Raw genomic sequence first — 20079 nt, 5'->3', positions numbered from 1 at the left:
TAAACTTAAGAACCAAGCTTGAGGTTTGCTTAAGATACACAGGCCACGCAGGGTATGCAGAGTTGATTTCTAGGTTCCCATAACTGTAAGGGCACCAACAAACCTGCTGAGTGCCATTTAAAAATCCCGTAGTCTGGCCGGGAGTGGTGACACAGGCTTGTAATCCCAGCACTGATTCAGAGGCAGGTCTGGTCAACAGAGTAAGTCCCAGGACAGTCAGGGCTACAGAAAGAAACCCTGTCTCAACAAAACAAAACCCCCAAGCCCCCTGGTAGTCTGAAAGTATTCTGTTTTACAGTTTGAGGTTTCTTAAGAATTATTTTCCCCCCACCCCTTCACAACCTGGAACCCTTTGAGGCTTTTTGTGATTACCCGGGAAAAGTCGCTGGGATGGAAAAAAATATTTCCAAGGAAAGGAAGGGGGAAGAAATAAACAATTGATTGTATATCGTTGACGCGTTAGGATGCTTTCAGCGTATTTTCGTATTAATTTTATTCTGCCATCAACCAAGCGATGTTAGAAAACCAGCGACTAACAAATGGTACCCGAATTCTTTTCCCAGCCAACTCATGTCCTCCTCTTTGCAAATGCACCCCTAACCAGAACTCATCCCAAACTACAAAACGTCCGTATTCCAAACTCCCCGTTGTCTGTAGCAGCTTATCCTGACCCCAGGGCCCTAAACCCCTTTCTCTAAGTGTGGGTCTGCAGCAGATAGGAAGGTAGTGCTCGGATCCCGCAAATCGCCTTCAGAGAGTCTGCTCTTAAGGAAGCCTCGCGTCGGGAAAGTCAATGAACTCAGCGCGCGCTCCAGGACGGGAAGCACAGACGCGCCGGGCAGGTGCGCGCGCACCTGTCGCTCGCACGCTCGCTCGCTTGCACAGAGCAGGCTATGCGCTCGTCCAGGGCGATCCGAGGAGCCCGCGCCGGGCCCAGCTCCGCTAATGCTCGGCACCGGGGATCAGCGTGGCCGCCCTCCCCGGTGCCCGGGAGTCGGCAGCGCGCCCCGCGGGAGTCTGGGAGGCTCGTCCGCTCGGGCGCTCGCCGCGCCCCCTGGCGGTGGCCGTCGGCGCCGGCAGAGCGTGGGTCAGTCAGTCAGGCGTTCTCCGCGGGCAGCCCGCGGCGGGGCCTTGCCTTATATAGCGCGGGGTCCTCTGCGGCCTGGGTGGCTTCTGCCCGTGCTGCTGTCGTAGACGCGGGCGGCTGTTAGTGCGGCGGCTGTTGGTTCGCGGCGGCAGCGGCGGCGGAGGCTGAGGGCGAGGCGACGGGGAGAAGCGGCGGCGGGCGCGGCAGCGACGGCGGTGCCCGGGGCCCGCGGCGGCGGCGGCGGCGGCAGCGAAGGGGGCGAAGATGGCGGACGTGCTCAGCGTCCTGCGACAGTACAACATCCAGAAGAAGGAGATCGTGGTCAAGGGAGACGAAGTCATCTTCGGGGAGTTCTCCTGGCCCAAGAACGTGAAGACCAACTATGTAGTTTGGGGGTGAGTGCGGCATGGGCTTCGGCCTAGGGCTGCTGGTGGGGCAGTGTCGGGCGCCCCCGGGCGACCTCGTCCACCCGACCCCTCCTCCTCCCCGAGTCCCTCGGGGCTGGGAGGGAAACGGGTGCCCTGGGGAAAAGTTCTTCTCTGGGGCAGAAGTTGCACTTGTAGGGTGAGGAGGGGAGAGGTGGAGAGGATTCTCGAGCGGTCCAGTCTTTTCTGTGTTGGAGAAGCCACAGGGAAAGGTACCATGGGAGTTTCCACTTCACCAGTTGGTGTTCACCAATTTGTCTTGGTGTCCGCGCAGTGTAGGGCTCCCGCACGGCTACCTGAACCTAGGTATGAAAGCACAAAGCACAGCCTCTGGCGGCCACCCTGTCGCTTTTTGTTCTTAGTTTTTTTTAATTTTTTTATTTTTTGCCCAGAGGCTGCCATGTGTTGCAACTGTCTCCTCTGGCTCTTGGAGCGACTGAGTAATTTTCTTTCTTCTTTTTTTTTCTCCCTTCCCCCGCTTCATAATGGAGCGGGGGAGGGGGGATGATGTTATTCCTCAAGGAAAAAAAAGTAAGGGAATACTACTACTTGAAGTCTGGGAAAGAAAGATTGGGAGAGTTTGGAAGTCTGCAAAATCAGTGTTCGAGATGAAGCAGGACTTGGTTGGGAAGAAAGTTCCTGGCGAAATGGAGTGAACTACACTATACATACGGGCGTGAGAAATTGATCCTATGTGCTTTTCGGAAAGCGCCTTAAAGAAAAATGTTTGGGAATATTGATCCATGCATGCCATGAATTTAAGTCATTCAGGAAATCAAGTTTAGTAATCCCTTGGGGCTTCTTTAACGATATTATTGGCAATGATGCTTCACTTTGATAATTAGAATGATGGAGTCAGAATTTTGGTACCCATTTTTTTTTTTTCTGATTGAATGACTCGATGAATGGTCAGTTAAAAACTAGTTGTTTAAGTGTCTAAGTTTACCGTGTTTTACTCTTTCAAATAAATTACACAGAAGTAATGATTATATTTTATTGGACTTTGATAAACTTAAAAACTCGGTATAGCTGGGCATGGGACGCACGCCATTAATCCCAGCCCTTGGCAGGCAGGGTTGTGAGGGGGTCCTAAATTCAAGGGCAAACTGGTCTACAAAGGATTCCAGGACAACCAGGGCTGTTAAACAGAGAAACCCTGTCTCCAAAAACCAAACCAAACACCCACCCAGCCACCCCCCAAAAAACTCCTCTCAAGGTATAATAAAGAGGTTTAATTTGAAAAATAGAAAAAAAAAAAAGCTGAAAACTCCCGATCCTGCCTTAGGAGAAGTTGACCTAGCTTAGCTAGCGAAGATGAAACGTTTCATCTATTGAAACAAATTGATGTGAAGTGTTCCTAGTTTATAGGAAGAGAACAGTTGTTTACATTTACTTCTAACCCGGGCAGTGTAGGTCTTTAATCCCAGTGCTCTGGAGGCTAGAGCAGGCGGATCTTTGCGAGTTCGAGGCTAGTTGTATACACAGAGCGAGTTTCAGTACAGCAGAGGGTACACAGAGAAATCTTGTCTCCAACGGCCTCCCCCCTCCCAAAGTTGTTTACTTCTAGTGGTGTGGGTGGGTATTTAGAGAGGGTTTCATGAAAATGCGTTTGACACCTGTTCATTCTGCAAAGTCCCTTCCTTGAATAAATGAATGAACAGATGAGCAAGCTTTAAAGAGTGGGTAAGAATTCTACATGAAACGGTGGAATAGCCTTTCAGGGTGATGGAACTGTATACTTGAGATGAAATCTGGAAAGGACATGTTTGGACAAGCGCTTATAAACGAGTGAAAAAATAAAGCTTAGAAAAAAAATTTGAACTTTTCAGCATCAAATCTTTATTTTATTTTGTTTTTTGAGACAGGGTTTCCCTGTATCTTTGGAGCCTGTCCTGGAACTAGCTCTTGTAGACCAGGCTGGCTTTGAATTTACAGAGATCCGCCTGCCTCTGCCTCCCGAGTGCTGGGATTAAAGGCTTGGACAACCACCTCCTGGCTCACCATCGAATCTTTAATAGTTATGTTCCACATGTATACATCTGAATATGTTCATATATAAAAGATTAATCACTACCCTTAATGCATTCAGTGCTTTCTGATATTTTTATAATTATTTTGTATAATAATTAACAAGTAATGGCTGATTTGATGTATCACCTTAGAGGAAAAGTGATAATAGAGGATAGTAAAGTAGGCTTAGGAGCAGCGTTCAAATGGATTCATATAGTTCAACCATCATAGCTATAGATGGAGGGGGAAGGGAGAATTGGAAAACTGTGTATCCTTAAGACTACATTGATTAATCACGGATAGAATTATGTCTTAGATTTGTGTCACCGGTCTGTCTTAGTTTGAGAGACGTTATAAGAATCACATCCTTGAAGTTCGCCCTGTTTACTTTGAGGATATTGTTGAGGATACTGTAGGGCAGTGTCTTTTTTAAAAGAACTGTAACGTGTTTATTTTTTAAGTGCAGCCAGCCCTAGTGATACCTTCCCCTAAGTAGTTTTTTCTGAGTGGTCCTTCCCATTGTGCAACTGCCTGGGTTTCTTCCTCTGTTAACAGAGCTCAGAACCCAATTGTTGGGGTCTGGTGCTAGCCCGGGCCATAAATTATTTCTCTACCAGACCCCAACATAAACTATCTCTCTCTGGACTGGTGTGGAGGAGACGGGAATAAAGACACGACTGACATGGTTTCATTTGGAGGGAGATTTTTAGTGGTGCCTCATGATGTCCTGAGTTCACATCCTGAAGAATTTCTCCGTTTATTTCCCAAACAGTCTTTATACTAAAACTTAACTTAGGGGAAATACGTTAGCATTCTGTCTCCTAGGTAACTAGGTGAATGGCTTTTTGTCATGTCCAGAATTACCTGTCTGCTCTGTGTGCTAGCTGTCATGTAGGCTTGAATCAGCATCTCGATCAGATATCCTCCATATTACAAAGAAAGGAGCAACAACATTCTGACCTTTTATTAGGACAGTGACAGCCTGTCTGCAGGGCTAGCTGACCACCTCAGCTGGGGCCTATGGCTTCAGAGCCTGGCTGCCACACCATATAGAAATATGGGCCTACACTAATTCCGGTCTTATTTGTGTGTAAAGTGAGGCTGAGGATGTAGCCCAGTTGGTAGAATGCTTGCCTAATAGGAGTAAGTTCCTGCATTTGATTTCCAACACCACACACAACATGCCACCCTCAGCTGTGGCGCAGATTTGAGACCAGCTGGGATACATGAGACCTTGCCTGTTTTAAAAATAGAAAAGAAAAAGTATACATAGTAATAGAGTGTGAATTTATATGCCCTCCCTGTTCCTTTCATTTTTTATTTTGTCCTTTTGCTCCAACAACTCACTTAATGAGAGTTTATATTGCATGTATATTTTTGCTATGTTAAGTACATTGTTAGATAATTACTAGATATAGATAATGAATACATGTAACTAAGGTCAAATACTTGATTTGATAAATTAATAAAATTCATGCTTTAATCATTTTAGGACTGGAAAGGAAGGCCAACCCAGAGAATACTACACATTGGATTCTATCTTATTTCTACTTAATAATGTACACCTTTCTCATCCTGTTTATGTCCGACGTGCAGCTGTAAGTAGAATTCATTTTATAGTTTTATTGATTAAACAATTATTGTTTGGTGTATATAACTTTCCCTCATGGTTTTCAAATGTGTGAAATTATTTTGGACAGTCAAAATTAAGCTGCTATGTGATTTATTAAGTTGTTTTAGTTGGCAATTCATTATTCCTGTAAAATCTAGGTAGTGTTTATAACAGTAGACATTTTTTGTTTGTTTGTTTGTTTGTTTTTAGAGGCAGGTTTTTTTCTGTTCCTAAATTCCTGGCTGTCTTGGAACTCTGTGTGTAGACCTTGTCTGTCTCACAGAGATCTGCCTGCTTCTGCTTTTGCCTCCTGAGTAATAGGATTAAAACCTGGTTCCACCAATGCTTGGCATAGTAGTAGAAGTTTTAAAATAGGTGTTTCAAAAAATGTATAAGCAGATGGAAGAACTCTGATAATTCAGAACTATAGTTTCATTTCAAGAAAACTTTTCTTCGTATAAACATAATACAGGGCAAAGGAGAGGTAAAAGGGATGTAAATTGAGTACTCCAGTGTGAAATTCTCAATAAATAAATAAATCCCGTTTGAACAGATACTTTTAGAATTTTAAACAGTGCAGTGCTTTTTTACTTTATTGGCAAATTTGTTGTTTTTCAGTTTTTATCTGCATTTTTAGTGTTTGAAAATTCTTTATTGAGAGGAAATCATTAGAAATAATTTAAAAGGTTCATTTCACAGAGATTGTTATGATGGGATTCTTCCACTGGCAAGGGACTTTTAAAAAGTGATAAAGATTGAGTTACTTGAGTTTTACATTGCAAATTGCAAAAAACGTCCAAATTAGATGGTTCCCAAATACTCTTTTTTTGGATATTGGAGGAACACAGGGGTTTCATGTAGCCCAGGCTGACCTTGTAGTTGAGGATGACCTTACATTTCTGATTCTCTTGCCTCTAAGTCAAGTGCTGGGATGAGATGTGTGTGCAATCATGCCTTGTTTATCTGGTGTTAGGCACTGAACCCAGGGCTTCATGCATAGCAGACAAGTACTCTAAGGATACCTCCAGTCCTTTAGCATTTGTTAAAAATAAGATCCTTATCAGATATCTTGGTGGAGTAGGATATAGAATTATTTTGGAGATATTGATATAATCAGATATCCACTCTAAATGTTGTCTTAAGTTTTGAGTACATACTTTACTGAGTTGTATTAATTTAAAATAGTACTTTTATGTCTTAAACACACTCCTCCTAAGCACCGTCATTGTGCCTTCCATCACTGGAGCTACTACTTTTTGATATCTGACGCTACTGGTGGATCACATTATGTTGTGGGAAATTTACTTTTATAACCTTTCCTCCAAAGCAGTGATGGGTGAGGTTTTTGAATAGTAACTTGTTATTTGGACCAACTGAGAAAGGACTCACCGTTGAATGGGCTTCAGTATTCAGTAGAACCGCTTTTCTGAGCAAGAAGCATATTCAGTGTTAAATACATTTAAAAAAAACCTTAAAATTAGTAAGTAGTAGGGAAATATTAGCAATCGACCATTACATTGTTCTTCATTAGATGTTTAAATAAAAATTGAATCAAGCAGTGGACAGTGGTGGTGCACACCTTTAATCCCAGCACTTGGAGGCAAAGGCAGGTGGATCTCTGTTAGTTCAAGGACAGCGTGGTTTCCAGACAGTCAAGGCTGGACCTTTGAGAGAAACCATCTCTCAAAGAAAAGAAAAGAATCCCCCAAAACAAACAAACAAAAAACAAAACCAGCAAACAAAAAACTAAAACTAAATCAAGCAATAATTAGAATTGTTTGTTAAATAATTTAAGTACTTAGAGATATAAAGATTCTATTCTTGTAGAGTGGTTATAGTTTATAACTTACGGAGTTGTTACTGTGGACCCTTGTATTTTAAAGTCATATAAGATGAAACACTTGTTTTTCTTATCTAAAGTTCTCTAGTCAATTGCCACGTTACTTGTTCTTTGTTGCACGCAGACTCTTCCTGAGGTGCTCCTGACCCTTGGTGCCTTTTACCTTTTAGTGTCAGCAGGTCTTATCATTGTGAGGTAATTGGCTAGTGATACTAAGGGTTCTTATTACTTCATTGTTGTTTAGAGTAGTTGACAAAGATTTTAATCTGTGTAATCCCTTGGCAACCAGTTTTTCTTTCACTCTGTTGCTTACATTAGAAAAATGATGAGGAAAAATGTGGTAATGGCAAAATTCATTGGCCCAAAGATGACTTGATGCCTAAAGTGTACATTTTATGTGTTTTAATCATTTTTTAAAAAGTTGTGATATTTTTAATTATGTGTCTCTGTATATGTCTTAAGTACACATGAGTACATGTACCAGATAAGGCCAGAGGAATCTAGCCTTATCCTGAACTGGAGCTACAGGTGGTTATGAGCCACCTGACATGAGTGCTGGGAATCAAACTCTGGTCCTCGGGAAGAGCAGAGAGTACTCTAGTTGCTGAGCCAGCTCCCTAGCCCCGTTTAAATCAGTTTTAAAAATGATGACTGTAGATAGGTTAAAGGAAAATTACTCATTTTTCTAAAATCAATAACAGGTTTTCAGATAGGATTTTTCACATCTTTTTTCTTCGTTATCTGAATTTATATACCTTTTTATATGCAGCTTCTTAGATGGCTCTAATGTGGTAAACTACTACAATTAACGTTTTTTTTCTCATATACTTGTTACTAAAATTTATATTTAGTGGTTTATGTAGTTCATTTGGAAGAGTTTCAGTTGAGTAGTTTGAAGAGGTTTGATCTGTGGGGAAGAAAGCACTAAGTATAAAGTGAGTCAACATTGGGACTGAAAAGATAGTGGCCCTCTATGTGCATAACATCCTGAGTGAAATTAGAAAATAAGTAACAGCTGGGTGGTGGTGGCGCATGCTATTAATCCCAGCACTTTTGAAGCAGAGGCTGGGGGAATCTCTGAGTTCTAGGCCAGCCTTGTTCTAAGACAGCCAAGACTATACAACGAAACCCTGTTTCAAAAACAAGTAAAGGTTTAGAGAGCCTGAGATTGATACTAGAAAAAAGATAAAGTTATTACTTGCTTTCAACCAAGTGTCTTGAATTTATCTTTCTGAAATTCTCAAAGTCTAATTTCTGAAAATTAACATTTGAGAAATTTTCAAGATTTTTAGATAGAAAGCTTTTTATCTAAAAAAAAACCTGTGACTTTAAATACATGTATGTTAGATAAATTCAGAGATTACATGATATTTATCAAGTTTTATAGTTGCTGCCATTCAATATCTAATTTAAAATTTTGGCTTTAGACTGAAAATATTCCTGTGGTTAGAAGACCTGACCGAAAAGATCTACTTGGATATCTCAATGGGGAAGCATGTGAGTAGTTTTAAAATTGCTCCCACATTTAAACATTGTGTTTTGTTTTTTTTTTTATCTTCCCTATAAATAAGCTGTAGAGGGAAGTTTGTATTTTCACTGAGTGCCTTACCTGAAGTTGGTCTGTGTGCTTCTCCATGTAGTTGCATGAGGGTTCTGTTCATACTGTTGAAGACTTTTGTCTGTCAGTTATTATTTGTGTCTTGCTTTACTGTTTTTTTTGTTTCATCTGAGTATACATATGAGTATATATGTAGAAATATTTATTCTTTAAAAATTATTTTTGATTCCTCTCTCTCTCTCTCTCTCTCTCTCCCCCCCCCTCCCTCCCTCCCTCCCTCCCTCCCTCCCTCTTCTTTTTTTGGAGACAGGGTTTCTCTGTATATAGCCCTGGCTATTTTGGAGCTCACTGTTTAGACCAGGCTGACCTTGAACTCAGAAAGATCCACCTGTCTCTGTTGCCCAAGTGCTGGAATTAAAGGTGTGTGCCACCACCACATGGCTGATTCCAGATTTCTGTTTCATAAAAAGAATTGTCATAATATCGCCACTTCCTTTTTACATGCTCAAAGTTCCTCCTGCTTAGCTTTCATCCTCACCATCCCATTAAAGTCAGAGACACTGGTCGTGCCACATTCCTTTTACCCGCTTTAACTGTGAATATTGATAGTGTTGAAGAGTGCTTCTTTCAAGTCCTTCACTTGACACTGGGTACTGTAGACTTCGGTATTCTTTCTATTCATTATTTACCTTTCAGAATATTTTGTCACTTCTGTGCCTAATATTAGTTGTCTTAGGTTTTCTATTGTTCTGATGAAACACCATGACTAAAATCACTTTGGGAAGGAAAGCATTTATTTTTGTCCTACAGCATGTGGTCCATGATTCAGGGAAGTCAAGGCAGGAACCTAAGAGTGCTGCTAACTGACTTGTTCCTCATTGCTTGCTCAGCCTGCTTTCTTATGGCCCACAGGACCCTTGTGGGGCCCAAGATTGGTATCAACCTCACTGACTTGGGCCCCCCATCAGTCATCAATCAAGAAAATGCACCAGTTTTTTCTACAAATAATCTTACAGAGGCATTTTCTCATTGAGGTTTCATCTTTCCAAATGACTTGTGCCAAGTTGACAAAAAACTAGCCAGGAAGTTTTCTATGGCTTGATGTTTCTTTTTCTCTTGTAACATAGAATCTCTAGGTGATGTCTTCTAAGTTTTATGCTGTAATTGCTATGTTATGTAAATGTTATGTAAATACACATTGCTGAATTCCAAATATAGTTGGCTTTTGAACAACATGGGTTTGATAAGTGCAGGTCCACTAATGTGTAGTAAGGATTTTTTTTTTAAGATTTGTGACTGTTTTGAAAAACATAAGCCATCACAAAAAATATGAAAAAGGTATATTATTATGTTATATACTAACTTAAAAATAATTTAAAAATACAGTGACAGAAAGATGTGTAATAAATGTGTAAATTATCTTTATTCATTTATAATTCAAAAATCTTTTATACACAAAACTTACTTAGGCACATGATATTTCTATACCATATTGATACCATTCACTGTTGCGAGAAATGTAAACAAACATAAGATGCAGTATTAAGTACAAAGTAAAAGGGTAGTATGTTATAGCTTTATAGTCCTCTCCTCTGTCAGTTGTAATAAACTCAGTCAGCACAAGTATCTGCTTAATCTTTTTTTTTTTATAATTTTTTTTTTAAAATTTCATTTATTATGTATACAGAGCTCTGCCTGCAGGCCAGAAGAGGGCATCAAATCTCATTACAGATGGTTGTGAGCCACCATGTGGTTGCTGGGGATTGAACTCAGGACCTTTGGAAGAGCAGCCAGAGCCAGCTCTTAACCACTGAGCCATCTCTCCAGCCCCTCCTGCTATGTAATCTTGTAATGTGATTACTTCTTCAGAATACTGTATATTATTGTAAGAAGTGATTTCTTGCAGTTGTTAGATATTTTTTCATCATATATCATGTGTGCAGCACACTAAAATAAGGGTTGTTGCCTGTTATTGTTAAGTAGCTTCTGGTAAAAATCAGTTTATTAATTTTTTGAGCAGTCAAATTTATACATGAACTTTCAACTTGATGAGAGAATCAGTGCCCCAACCTTCATGTTTATGAGTCAATTGCATATAACTCCACAGACTCTGCTTCATATTTATACATTTACTGTTGTCATCTTCCTTTAAATGTTTAACAGGCTTCTGAATGTCCAAAATAGTGTGCCTAATTTACTCCTTCCCACACAAAACAAAACAGTGAGTCTGTTCTCATCTTAGAAAGGAGTGATGGTACCTTATGTAACTTCATGCTGTGACTTAGGCCTTAAACACTAGTGAAATGATTTTCTGACATATACAGCATTTGTTACATCCTCTTCTCTGCCTTGAAAACCGTGACAGTTTTCCCACTCTATTCCAACCCTATCCTACTTCTCTTCTTCATCTAAAACCTCCTCATATGTTCTCTTTATCTGCTACAGTTTATTCTGTAACAAGATTTGTTTTTGAAAATGTACATTTATTTAATTGTGCCAATCATCTGCTCAAGGCCATTTGTGGGTTCCATCACACTTAGGATAAAGCTCATACTTTTTACTGTGTGGACTCCTTGATCATGTTTCTGTCTAAATCTCTATGGCTTTATCTTCTATCTTTCGACAAAGGAGTCAGTGTATTGATCTTTCAGTTGGTTTAGTTAACCTTAGAGCCTCTGCCTTTACTATTCTGTCTTCAATTTTCTGTATTGTTATTGGGCTCTTATTTTCCCTCCATGCCCAAATATTCTTCCAAGTATTGTCAGTGAAGACATCCCTGACCATTCTAAAATACGGAGTAACATCCACCCTCATATCTGTCTATATGTGATCAAATCATATTTATTTTCCAAACAAATACCATATTTTTGTCTGAAATTTTATCTGTTGTTTACTTGGATACTGTTTATTAGAGACTGAACCTTAAAGGATAAATTGTCCAGTTGTCTTATTTTATTACTCATTAAAGTTTAGAACAGTATTGTATAGTAATTGAAAAAATGAATAATTTTTTTATTCTAATATACATAAATTAGTATTATAGAAAAAATAGATCTCACCTTTAATAGCAGTTATGTTACACATTCTGCCCCATGTTTGTAAGCTGTAGTGTTGGTGTGTGTAGAGAATGTTGTGCTTAATAGGAAGATCCCCAGGACTGTTTTCTTGTGCTATTCTGAAAATGTCTGACTTATTCTTTACATTCTTTTTTCTAATTGTATGTGTGTGGGGTGTGTGTGCCAAAGTTTGTATGTGGAGGTCAGAGACTACCTTGGAGTCAGTACTCTTCTACCTTCCTGTAGCTTCCCAGAATCAAACTCAGGTTACTAGGTTTGTGTGGCAAGTACTTCACCTGTTCCCATCACGCTTATTCTTGAGTCGTGTTATGCAGGGCATAGTACAGAATTCAGTCTTGGTAAGCAAGGAATGAGAAGGAAGCCATTCCTGTAAAGGCAGTTGAGATGGAAAGATAACAAAAAAGCTTTTTATTTTTGTCTGTTTTGAATCAAAGAACATTTAATTATTTGGAGCACGAGAATCATGGTATACATGTTATAAAATGCACCTTTTTTTCTTCTTAGGCTCACTATAATTGCCTCGTAAAAAACGTATTGAAGAGAGTGTAGGATTCTTCAGTTTTACTAAGTGTCTCAAATGCACCTGGTAAATGCATTCATTTTGGGATAGTCTCAATGAGTTTATCAATTCACATAATTTCTTGTGTTTTATATAGGATAAATTTAGTTTTCAAATATACTGTTTTATTAATTTGTAATCATGTTCAATGGAAAAGTTGAACAGCAGTTAAAATAATGTTATAATTAATAGCTTAAGGACATTAACTGTTGAGCAGTAGAGCTACATAAATAATTTTAAATTTTATTTGGTAAAATTGAGTATCTTAACAATTTGAGGAAAAGCAATGAGAAGAGACTAATGATTCTGGAGTATAGAACTTAAAGACCAAATGATTTAAAAACTGAGAATGAGTAGATACATTAATAAAACAACTTTTGTATGTTAGATAAGAAATACTAATGTGAAACTGGTCTTACAGTATGATGGTAGTGCATCTGACTCCAGAAATACACATAGCAATTTAACATTGGAGTAAGACATGCCAGAGCAATGGAAGAAGGTGGGATTATCAGTTAATAATGAAAAAAGTTCTGTATCATAAAAAATAGCCAGGTAGTGGTGGATGGGGAACATGTTTAATTCCACCACTCAGGAGGCAGAGGTAGGATCTTGGTGAATTCTAGGCCAACCTCATCTACAGAACTAGTTCCAGGACAGCCAGGGTTACACAAAGAAACCCTGTCTTCAAAACAAAACAAAACACCAATACAAAAAAGCCCCAAAACAAACGAATACAAAAAAGAAGAAAAAACAAAAGGCCTTGATATACTGGGAAAATGTTTCCACTACTATAGAGTCAGTCAGTTATGATAATTAACACATGAAGTGTGACCTTGGAAATAGACACACAAAAGACCAATAGCTTGAGTATTGATAATCAACATATAGTTAGCAGAAGAGGTGATAAAACCACTTGCAGATTTGATTTGTTTATTATAAATTACAAATTTAAAGAATACAAAGATAAGATTTTGAATTTTGCTGTTTATCAGTGAACTCTGATGAGGCTGTTAGCATTGTTGGTTGTGTTACTAAGCTGTTACAGTTCATTGCAAGTGAAATAGAAAACCTACATTTGGAACTATCCTAGAGCTATATTTAAAATGTAAAAAGTCACATACATGTGAAGTTTCTTTACTATTTTTTGTAATAACAGAAGATCTAGAATTGAACTGTCGACTCATGGGGGAACCAGTCAAATGAATTATAATTATTCCATACAATAGGATACCCATAGAAAAAGAAAAAGGAGTCGGGAATTAGCCTATGTACTGGTATGGAAGGGGTGTCTTTTGTAAATGAGAAACAAGTTTTAGAATATTCTGTGTATTATGCTGCCTTTGTGCACAAAGGTACAAATAAATATATTTTATGTTTCTTGGATTTTTAGAAGAATATACAAGACAGCTAGGGGAGTAGGAATGAACTTTTTGATCCATTCAAAAATAAAATAATTTGGGGGGCTGGAGAGATGGCTCAGCGGTTAAGAGCACTGACTCTTCTTCCAGAGTTCCTGAGTTCAATTTCCAGCAACCGTATGGTGGCTCACAACCATATATAATGAGATCTGGTGCCCTCTTCTAGGTTGCAGGTACACATGCAAGCAGAACACTGTATATGTAATAAACAAACAAACAAATCTTAAAAAAAATAATTTGAAGGATAGTTGGAAGTATCCTACCAATTGTGAACAACTAAAATTTGCATAATTAACGTGATAGTGTATTTGTGTATATTTAAGTATCTGGGGAATTTTTAAATGTGTGTTATAGAGGAGTGTAATCTGAACTGATCAGTTAACTTATGTAATTAGCATCTCACTAATCTGTAAGCTAAATTATTAAAAATTATTTGTCTTTCACAGATTTTTAAATACAGACTTATCTTATTAAGCAAATGCTTGTATAGAGATGTTTTTTGAAACCATTTTACCTAGGGAAATCCTTCTATGAGTATAAGAAATAAAACAAAGCTTGAACATTTCCCCTGGAATAATATCCAAAATATATGCTCAAATATTGATCTGCTTATATGACTTTTCTTTTCTGTTTTCAGCAACATCAGCCAGCATCGATAGGAGTGCACCCCTGGAAATAGGCCTTCAGCGGTCCACTCAAGGTACATTGTGTCATTTCTTTATCTTGAACTTAAAAAACCCCTTTCATAAAGTGCACACTTACTTGCTCCTTTTTTTCTTATAGTCAAAAGAGCTGCAGATGAAGTTTTAGCAGAAGCAAAGAAACCACGAATTGAGGTAACAAACTCTTATTTTTAAAGTAATTTTATTTGTACTGAAACTGGAATTGTGTAGAAATAAGAATTCTTCATAGGCTGGGCAGTGGTGGCAAATGCCTTTAATCCCAGCACTTGGGAGGTGGAGGCAGAAGGATCCCTGAGTTCAAGACCAGCCTGGTCTACAAAGTAAGTTCTAGGACAGCCAGGGTTACACAGAGAACTCCTGTCTTGAAAAACAAAAACAAACAAACATTCTTCATAGTAATTTGGGTAGCTTTTTTTCCCCCTGAAAAGTAGATCAATAGGTAGTTTGCATTATTATTGTATTAAGTTCTGTGGGGAATATGCCATTTTATTTTCTTTGCTATTCTTTGCCTTATTTGATGAAAACAGTGTCCTAGATCTATAGTAAGAAACTATTATCTGATCATGTTAAAGGTCATGTGCTAACTAGTTTAGGTTTTTAGGGCCCTGCAGTCTTAATTTCTGCACCTCCATCTTGCTGTGCCTCCTAATTCTATTCTCTGTTATTTTAGTGGGGAAGAATTTCTAAATCTTACATAAATTGATAGATGTGGCTGTTCTAATAAAACTACTTTTTAGGGAATAAAAGCTACTAGTATTACTTAGGTTTGTAGAACCAAAATTAGAACCAAGGTAGTCTGGCTGCTAAGCCATGGTGCTGTCTATGAATTTTGTGACAGTTGAACTGAAAGTTTCCCCTTTTCCTTCTGTATGAAAGAAGACTGGCCACTATCAAAACAGTGACTACGGTGCGGGGAGGAGGCAGAAATCCTTAATAAATAAATAAATTAAAAAAAAAAAATTTAACACCCAAGGAAGCTAAATGCCAAAGCTACCAGTAGCTTGTAACATTCTCTTTTCTCTGTCTGTCATATATATAAAGTTACAACATAAACATTTGTATTAGTTGTTACTTCAACAAATTGAATTCTCTAAGATACTATGGGAGGAAAAAGAAAAGGACTTTTGATTTGATTAAAATTTTGGTTGTATTTTTTAAAGTCACTAGTTTCTTGAGGACCTTGACCATCATAGATTATAACTTCCTTACCAATGGAAAAAATTAAGTACATTTGCTAAAATATCTTTGCTGATGTGTCATTTTTCTTGACATTTTTACACGGTATAAAACTAACAGGGCATGAATTGGAGCCCAATATTTTTTTCTTTTGGTGTTTTAACTATGCTAATGTATTGTGTATAGTTTTATATGGTCTTATTCTTTGACCTACTCCTTGTTTTTTTTATTTGTTGAATATAAACTTTGACCTAGATAGCTGTCACTTCATTGGATTTTTTTCTTAATCATCCACATATCTTTCAAACTAAATTTCACATGGCTTTCCAATAGAAGTTATAAATCATATTTTCCAGGTTTACCTCAAGCTCATAGTTGTAGCCATTATTGTCTTTAAACTCTTGATGCTTCTGCCTAAGCATCCTGACTTCTGGGATTATAGGTTTGAACTACACACCCTTGCCAGATAAGATTTTGAAATAGTCTATTGAGAACTTTGTAGGGAGATTTTAATGTGCTGAGGAATTTACCTTTCAAAAGCAATTCAAGTTTTCTTCTGGTGTTATGACTTGTATTTGGTAGATTTTGGGACCTGTGGCACCAGATTAAAAAAAAATTGGTATCCAAAGTGAAACATTTAACTTTGATAATGACTTCCTTTAAATGCTAGATTTTTTTTTTTCCATTAAAAATGGATCCATAGGGGCTGGAGAGGTGGTTCAGCAGTTAAGAGCAAGTGCAGAAGACCTAGGTTCAGTCTTAGCACCCACTAGTGATTCATAACCATCCATAACTCTTATCTATATATAACTGCAGGCAGCAGGCATGCATGTAGTGTACATACATATATGCAGATAAAACACTCAGTACTGCCAGGCAGTGGTGGTGCACACCTTTATTCCCAGTACTCAGGAGGCAGATGCAGGTGGATCTCTGTGAGTTCGAGTCCAGCTTTGTCTACAAGAGCTAGTCCCAGGACAGGCACCAAGCTACACAGAGAAACCCTCTCTTGAAAAATCAAGCAAACAAACAAAACAAAACAAAACCAAACCAAGACCAACCAGCCAACCAAATAAAAACAAAAACAGCACACACTCAGCACATGTAAATAAATCTAAAAACTTTTTTGGGAGAGAACATAGAAATAGATGTCTGGGCATCATATTGTTTTTAGTCTTTGATGTTGCAAAAGCAATACATAAACGTTTAGGAGACATTAGTTTCCTTTCAGTAAAATATTCAGTAAAATGTGAGATGTCCAACACTTTATAATAAAACAAGCTTTGTGTTATTTGGAGGCTAGTATATGTTCAAGTAAGCAGCACTAAGCTATGATATTTAGTAGGTAGATGTGTTGAACACATTTTTGGCTTATTGTGTTTTAAATTTGCTGTGGTATCTTAATTTGGATTACTGTTGCTGTGATGAAACACTGTAACCAAAAAGTAGTTGGGAACAGATTTATTTGGCTTTCGCTTCTATATCTATAGTTTATCACTTGAGGGAAATTAGGACAGGAACTCAAACAGGGCAGAAACCTGGAGGCAGAAGATGATGTTACTTATTGGCTTGCTCAGCCTGCTTTGTTATAGAACCCAGGACCATCAGCCCCGGAAAGACCCCACCCACAATGGGCTGGACGCTCCCACATCAATCACTAATTAAGAAAATGCTCTATAGGCTTGTCTACAGCCCAAACTTATGGAAGCATTTTCTCAATTGGGGTTCCAGATGATGCAAGCCTGTTTCAAGTTGACATAAAATTAGCCAGCACACATGGTTTATTAGATCATAGCCCTATGTTCCTTGTAAGTTGAAGAACCTCAGAAATCAGTTCCAGAATTAAGTGATTCAAAATACATTATTGTCTTTGTGAAAATAAAGGCCTTAAAGTTGATTTAAGTCCAACATTGCATGGAACTATTCTGTGGTAATCTTGGTAAGAAGTTATGTTTAGTGATTTTTTTCCATGTAAAGTTAAATAAAACTTAATGTTACTAACCAGTGATTATTTTTAGGATGAAGAGTGTGTGCGTCTTGATAAAGAGAGATTGGCAGCTCGTTTGGAAGGCCATAAAGAAGGAATTGTACAGACTGAACAGATTAGGTAAGGGTTTCTTAAGTAGATAATACAGATTTTACGTAAAGGTATGTGGGAAAATAGAATGTTCAGATGTTACAATTTGCATTTGCTTCTTTTATTCATTGTATGCCCCTGTTCACTAAGTTTAGAAGAATGCAGTTGTTCCTTTGGAATCTATTGGAATTGGTCTAGGATCTCTCCACAGATATTAATACCCATAGGTGCTCAAGTCCCTCGAGTAAAATGGCATGGTATTTGTTTATTACCTGGATACTCTAGATCACTTACTGTGTTAGACTTTCCACTAGTATATCAAACATGAGAACAGTCATAGAAGAGAATATTTATTTAGGCTCACTTTCAATTTAGAGTTCTACGGTTCTAATTTTGGACCCATGTGCAGAAAGGCAGAACATCATTGTATAGAATGGAGTATGTAGTAGAAAGCATTGTTATAGCACACAGGAGAAAAGTTGGGGGTGGGAAGCAGAGAATAGTGTGTGTATGGAAACTAGAAGGACCAGGGAAACAATAGTTCCAAGAATTTAACCCCAGTGAACCACTTTTTTGCTAAATCCAACCTCTTATAATTTTTAGAAACTCCCAAAATAGCATCAATAGTTGGGGACTAGGCCTTTAACACACCACCTAGTCCAATACTAATATATCTGCGACTCCCAAAGACTTATGTTTGTCTCATAATGCAAAATGTATTTAGTGCATCTTTGATAGTCCCTGAAATCTTAATAGTTCCAACCTTATTCAGAGCAATCAACTTAAAGTCTCCTCAAGTAGAAGTCTCTTAGCTGTGAGTCTATAAATTTTAGTAGTGCCAGGAGGTGGTGGCACATTCCTTTAACTCTGGCACTCCAGAGGCAGAGGCAGGCAGATCTCTCTGAGTACAAGGCCAGCTTGATCTACAGAGTGAGTTCCTGGACAGTCAAGACCACACAGAGTTTCTAGAAAAAACAAAAACAGTCCTTTGGGACTAGAGAGATGGCTTAGTGGTTCAAAGTACTGGCTGTTCTTCCAGAGGTCCTGAGTTCAGTTTCCATCAAACACATGGCTTAAACCTTCTATAGTGGAATCTCATGTTGTCTTCTGGCATAAAACCATACATGAAGACAGAGCACACATATACATAAATTAAGTAAATTTTTATTTAAAAAATTTTAGTAACAAGTTCCATATTTTTAGCATACAACAATGCAGAATAAATTATTCTTACTACAAATGGAGACATGAAACATAGAGAGGAATGGGACTAAAGCAAGCCTGCAATCTAGAGGGCAAATGTTAAATCCTGTAGATTCATGTCCATCATCAGTGGCATATGATGTGGTAATATGATATGTGTGTGCCAGTGGGCTTGGGTAGCCCCATCCCTATGGCCTGACTTGTTATAGTCCACATGAGCTCTATGGTTACTGTGGCAGATTTTCTATGCCTGAATTTTGCAATATCCATGCTGAGCTGCCTTGACATTTCTGCCTTTTTATTTACTACTTTTAAATTTAACCCCACTCAGAGTCTGGGATCATGGACAAAATATGACAAATTCTGTGCAATAGTATAGTAAAATGGTTTCTGTAAAAGTCCTAATAGAGGTCTTACTCATGTGAAACCACGTAATTAGCTAGTCTCAGTCTTAGGGCATTCTGGATTTCTGAGGTCCCACAAGAATTAAGCTCTACCTATGTAGCATTCTAGGACTTATCTAGCCCATCTCTCCAAACTTAATAAATTCTTCCTAAAGCCGGGCGATGGTGGCCCATGCCTTTAATCCCAGCACTCGGGAGGCAGAGGCAGGCGGATCTCTGTGAGTTCGAGACCAGCCTGGTCTACAGAGCTAGTTCCAGGACAGGCTCCAAAGCCACAGAGAAACCCTGTCTCGAAAAACCAAAAAAAAAAAAAAAAAATTCTTCCTACAAACCAGTTCTGAAAGCTCCTGAATGGAACAATCAAGGGATAACAGCAGTCTGAACAGACCATCCTGTCAATTTTCTCTGTTAGACTGTTAGAGGAAGATCTGTTTTGTCTTACAGTGTCAGAGGTTGCAGTTGAAGGTTACATAATTCAGTTGCTTCTGGGTTTATGTGTCTGTAGCATCTGGGGAGAAAGGATCAGTGTCACTTCACACATGAGCACTGACCAATCCACATAGCTGTTTTATGTTTTTCTTTCTCTTGATCCTCTAGGGTAACCTCTTTCCTAACCCACAATTTGACTATGGAATTGTGACATTCCAACTCTCAAGGAATTTCTAGTTACTCAGCCAGACTGCCTTGTATAATCTTCACCATAGGCATGACTTCTTTCCTGGGAACTTTACATTGAACAGAGATAAATTACAGTAATTATTCTCACTCACTCTAGAGACAGTACTGTTTTAAGTACTATTCCTAAATATCTCATGGATATTTCTCATTTTGGCTGAACCAGCCTTGAATTACCAGCTTAAACTTACCTAATGGATGGTGGTTGTTTCCAGGTTTAGATAGTTTCTTTGTTAATTCCATGTGCTGGCATTCTACTGCAATACCTCTGT

General features: G+C 38.5%; 1 protein-coding gene across 1 annotated transcript in view; it reads left to right on the top strand.

Annotated features, from left to right (window-relative positions):
- The first annotated feature begins 1134 nt into the window (after positions 1–1134).
- The window catches only part of Cdc73 (cell division cycle 73), a 120123-nt gene continuing 101178 nt past the window's right edge, over positions 1135–20079 (top strand). Inside the window, exons 1-6 of the mRNA XM_041648886.1 lie at positions 1135–1482; positions 5015–5120; positions 8402–8471; positions 14227–14289; positions 14373–14425; positions 17467–17555. Coding sequence (XP_041504820.1) covers positions 1352–1482; positions 5015–5120; positions 8402–8471; positions 14227–14289; positions 14373–14425; positions 17467–17555 — 512 coding nt within the window. The 5' untranslated portion in view covers positions 1135–1351. The remainder of the gene's footprint in view (positions 1483–5014; positions 5121–8401; positions 8472–14226; positions 14290–14372; positions 14426–17466; positions 17556–20079) is intronic.

This window comes from Microtus oregoni, unplaced genomic scaffold (genome assembly GCF_018167655.1).
Source record: "Microtus oregoni isolate MIOR12 unplaced genomic scaffold, Mior012 000003F_ref0000135, whole genome shotgun sequence".
Taxonomy (NCBI): Eukaryota; Metazoa; Chordata; class Mammalia; order Rodentia; family Cricetidae; genus Microtus; species Microtus oregoni.
This window is presented reverse-complemented; position numbering and strand designations above follow the sequence as displayed.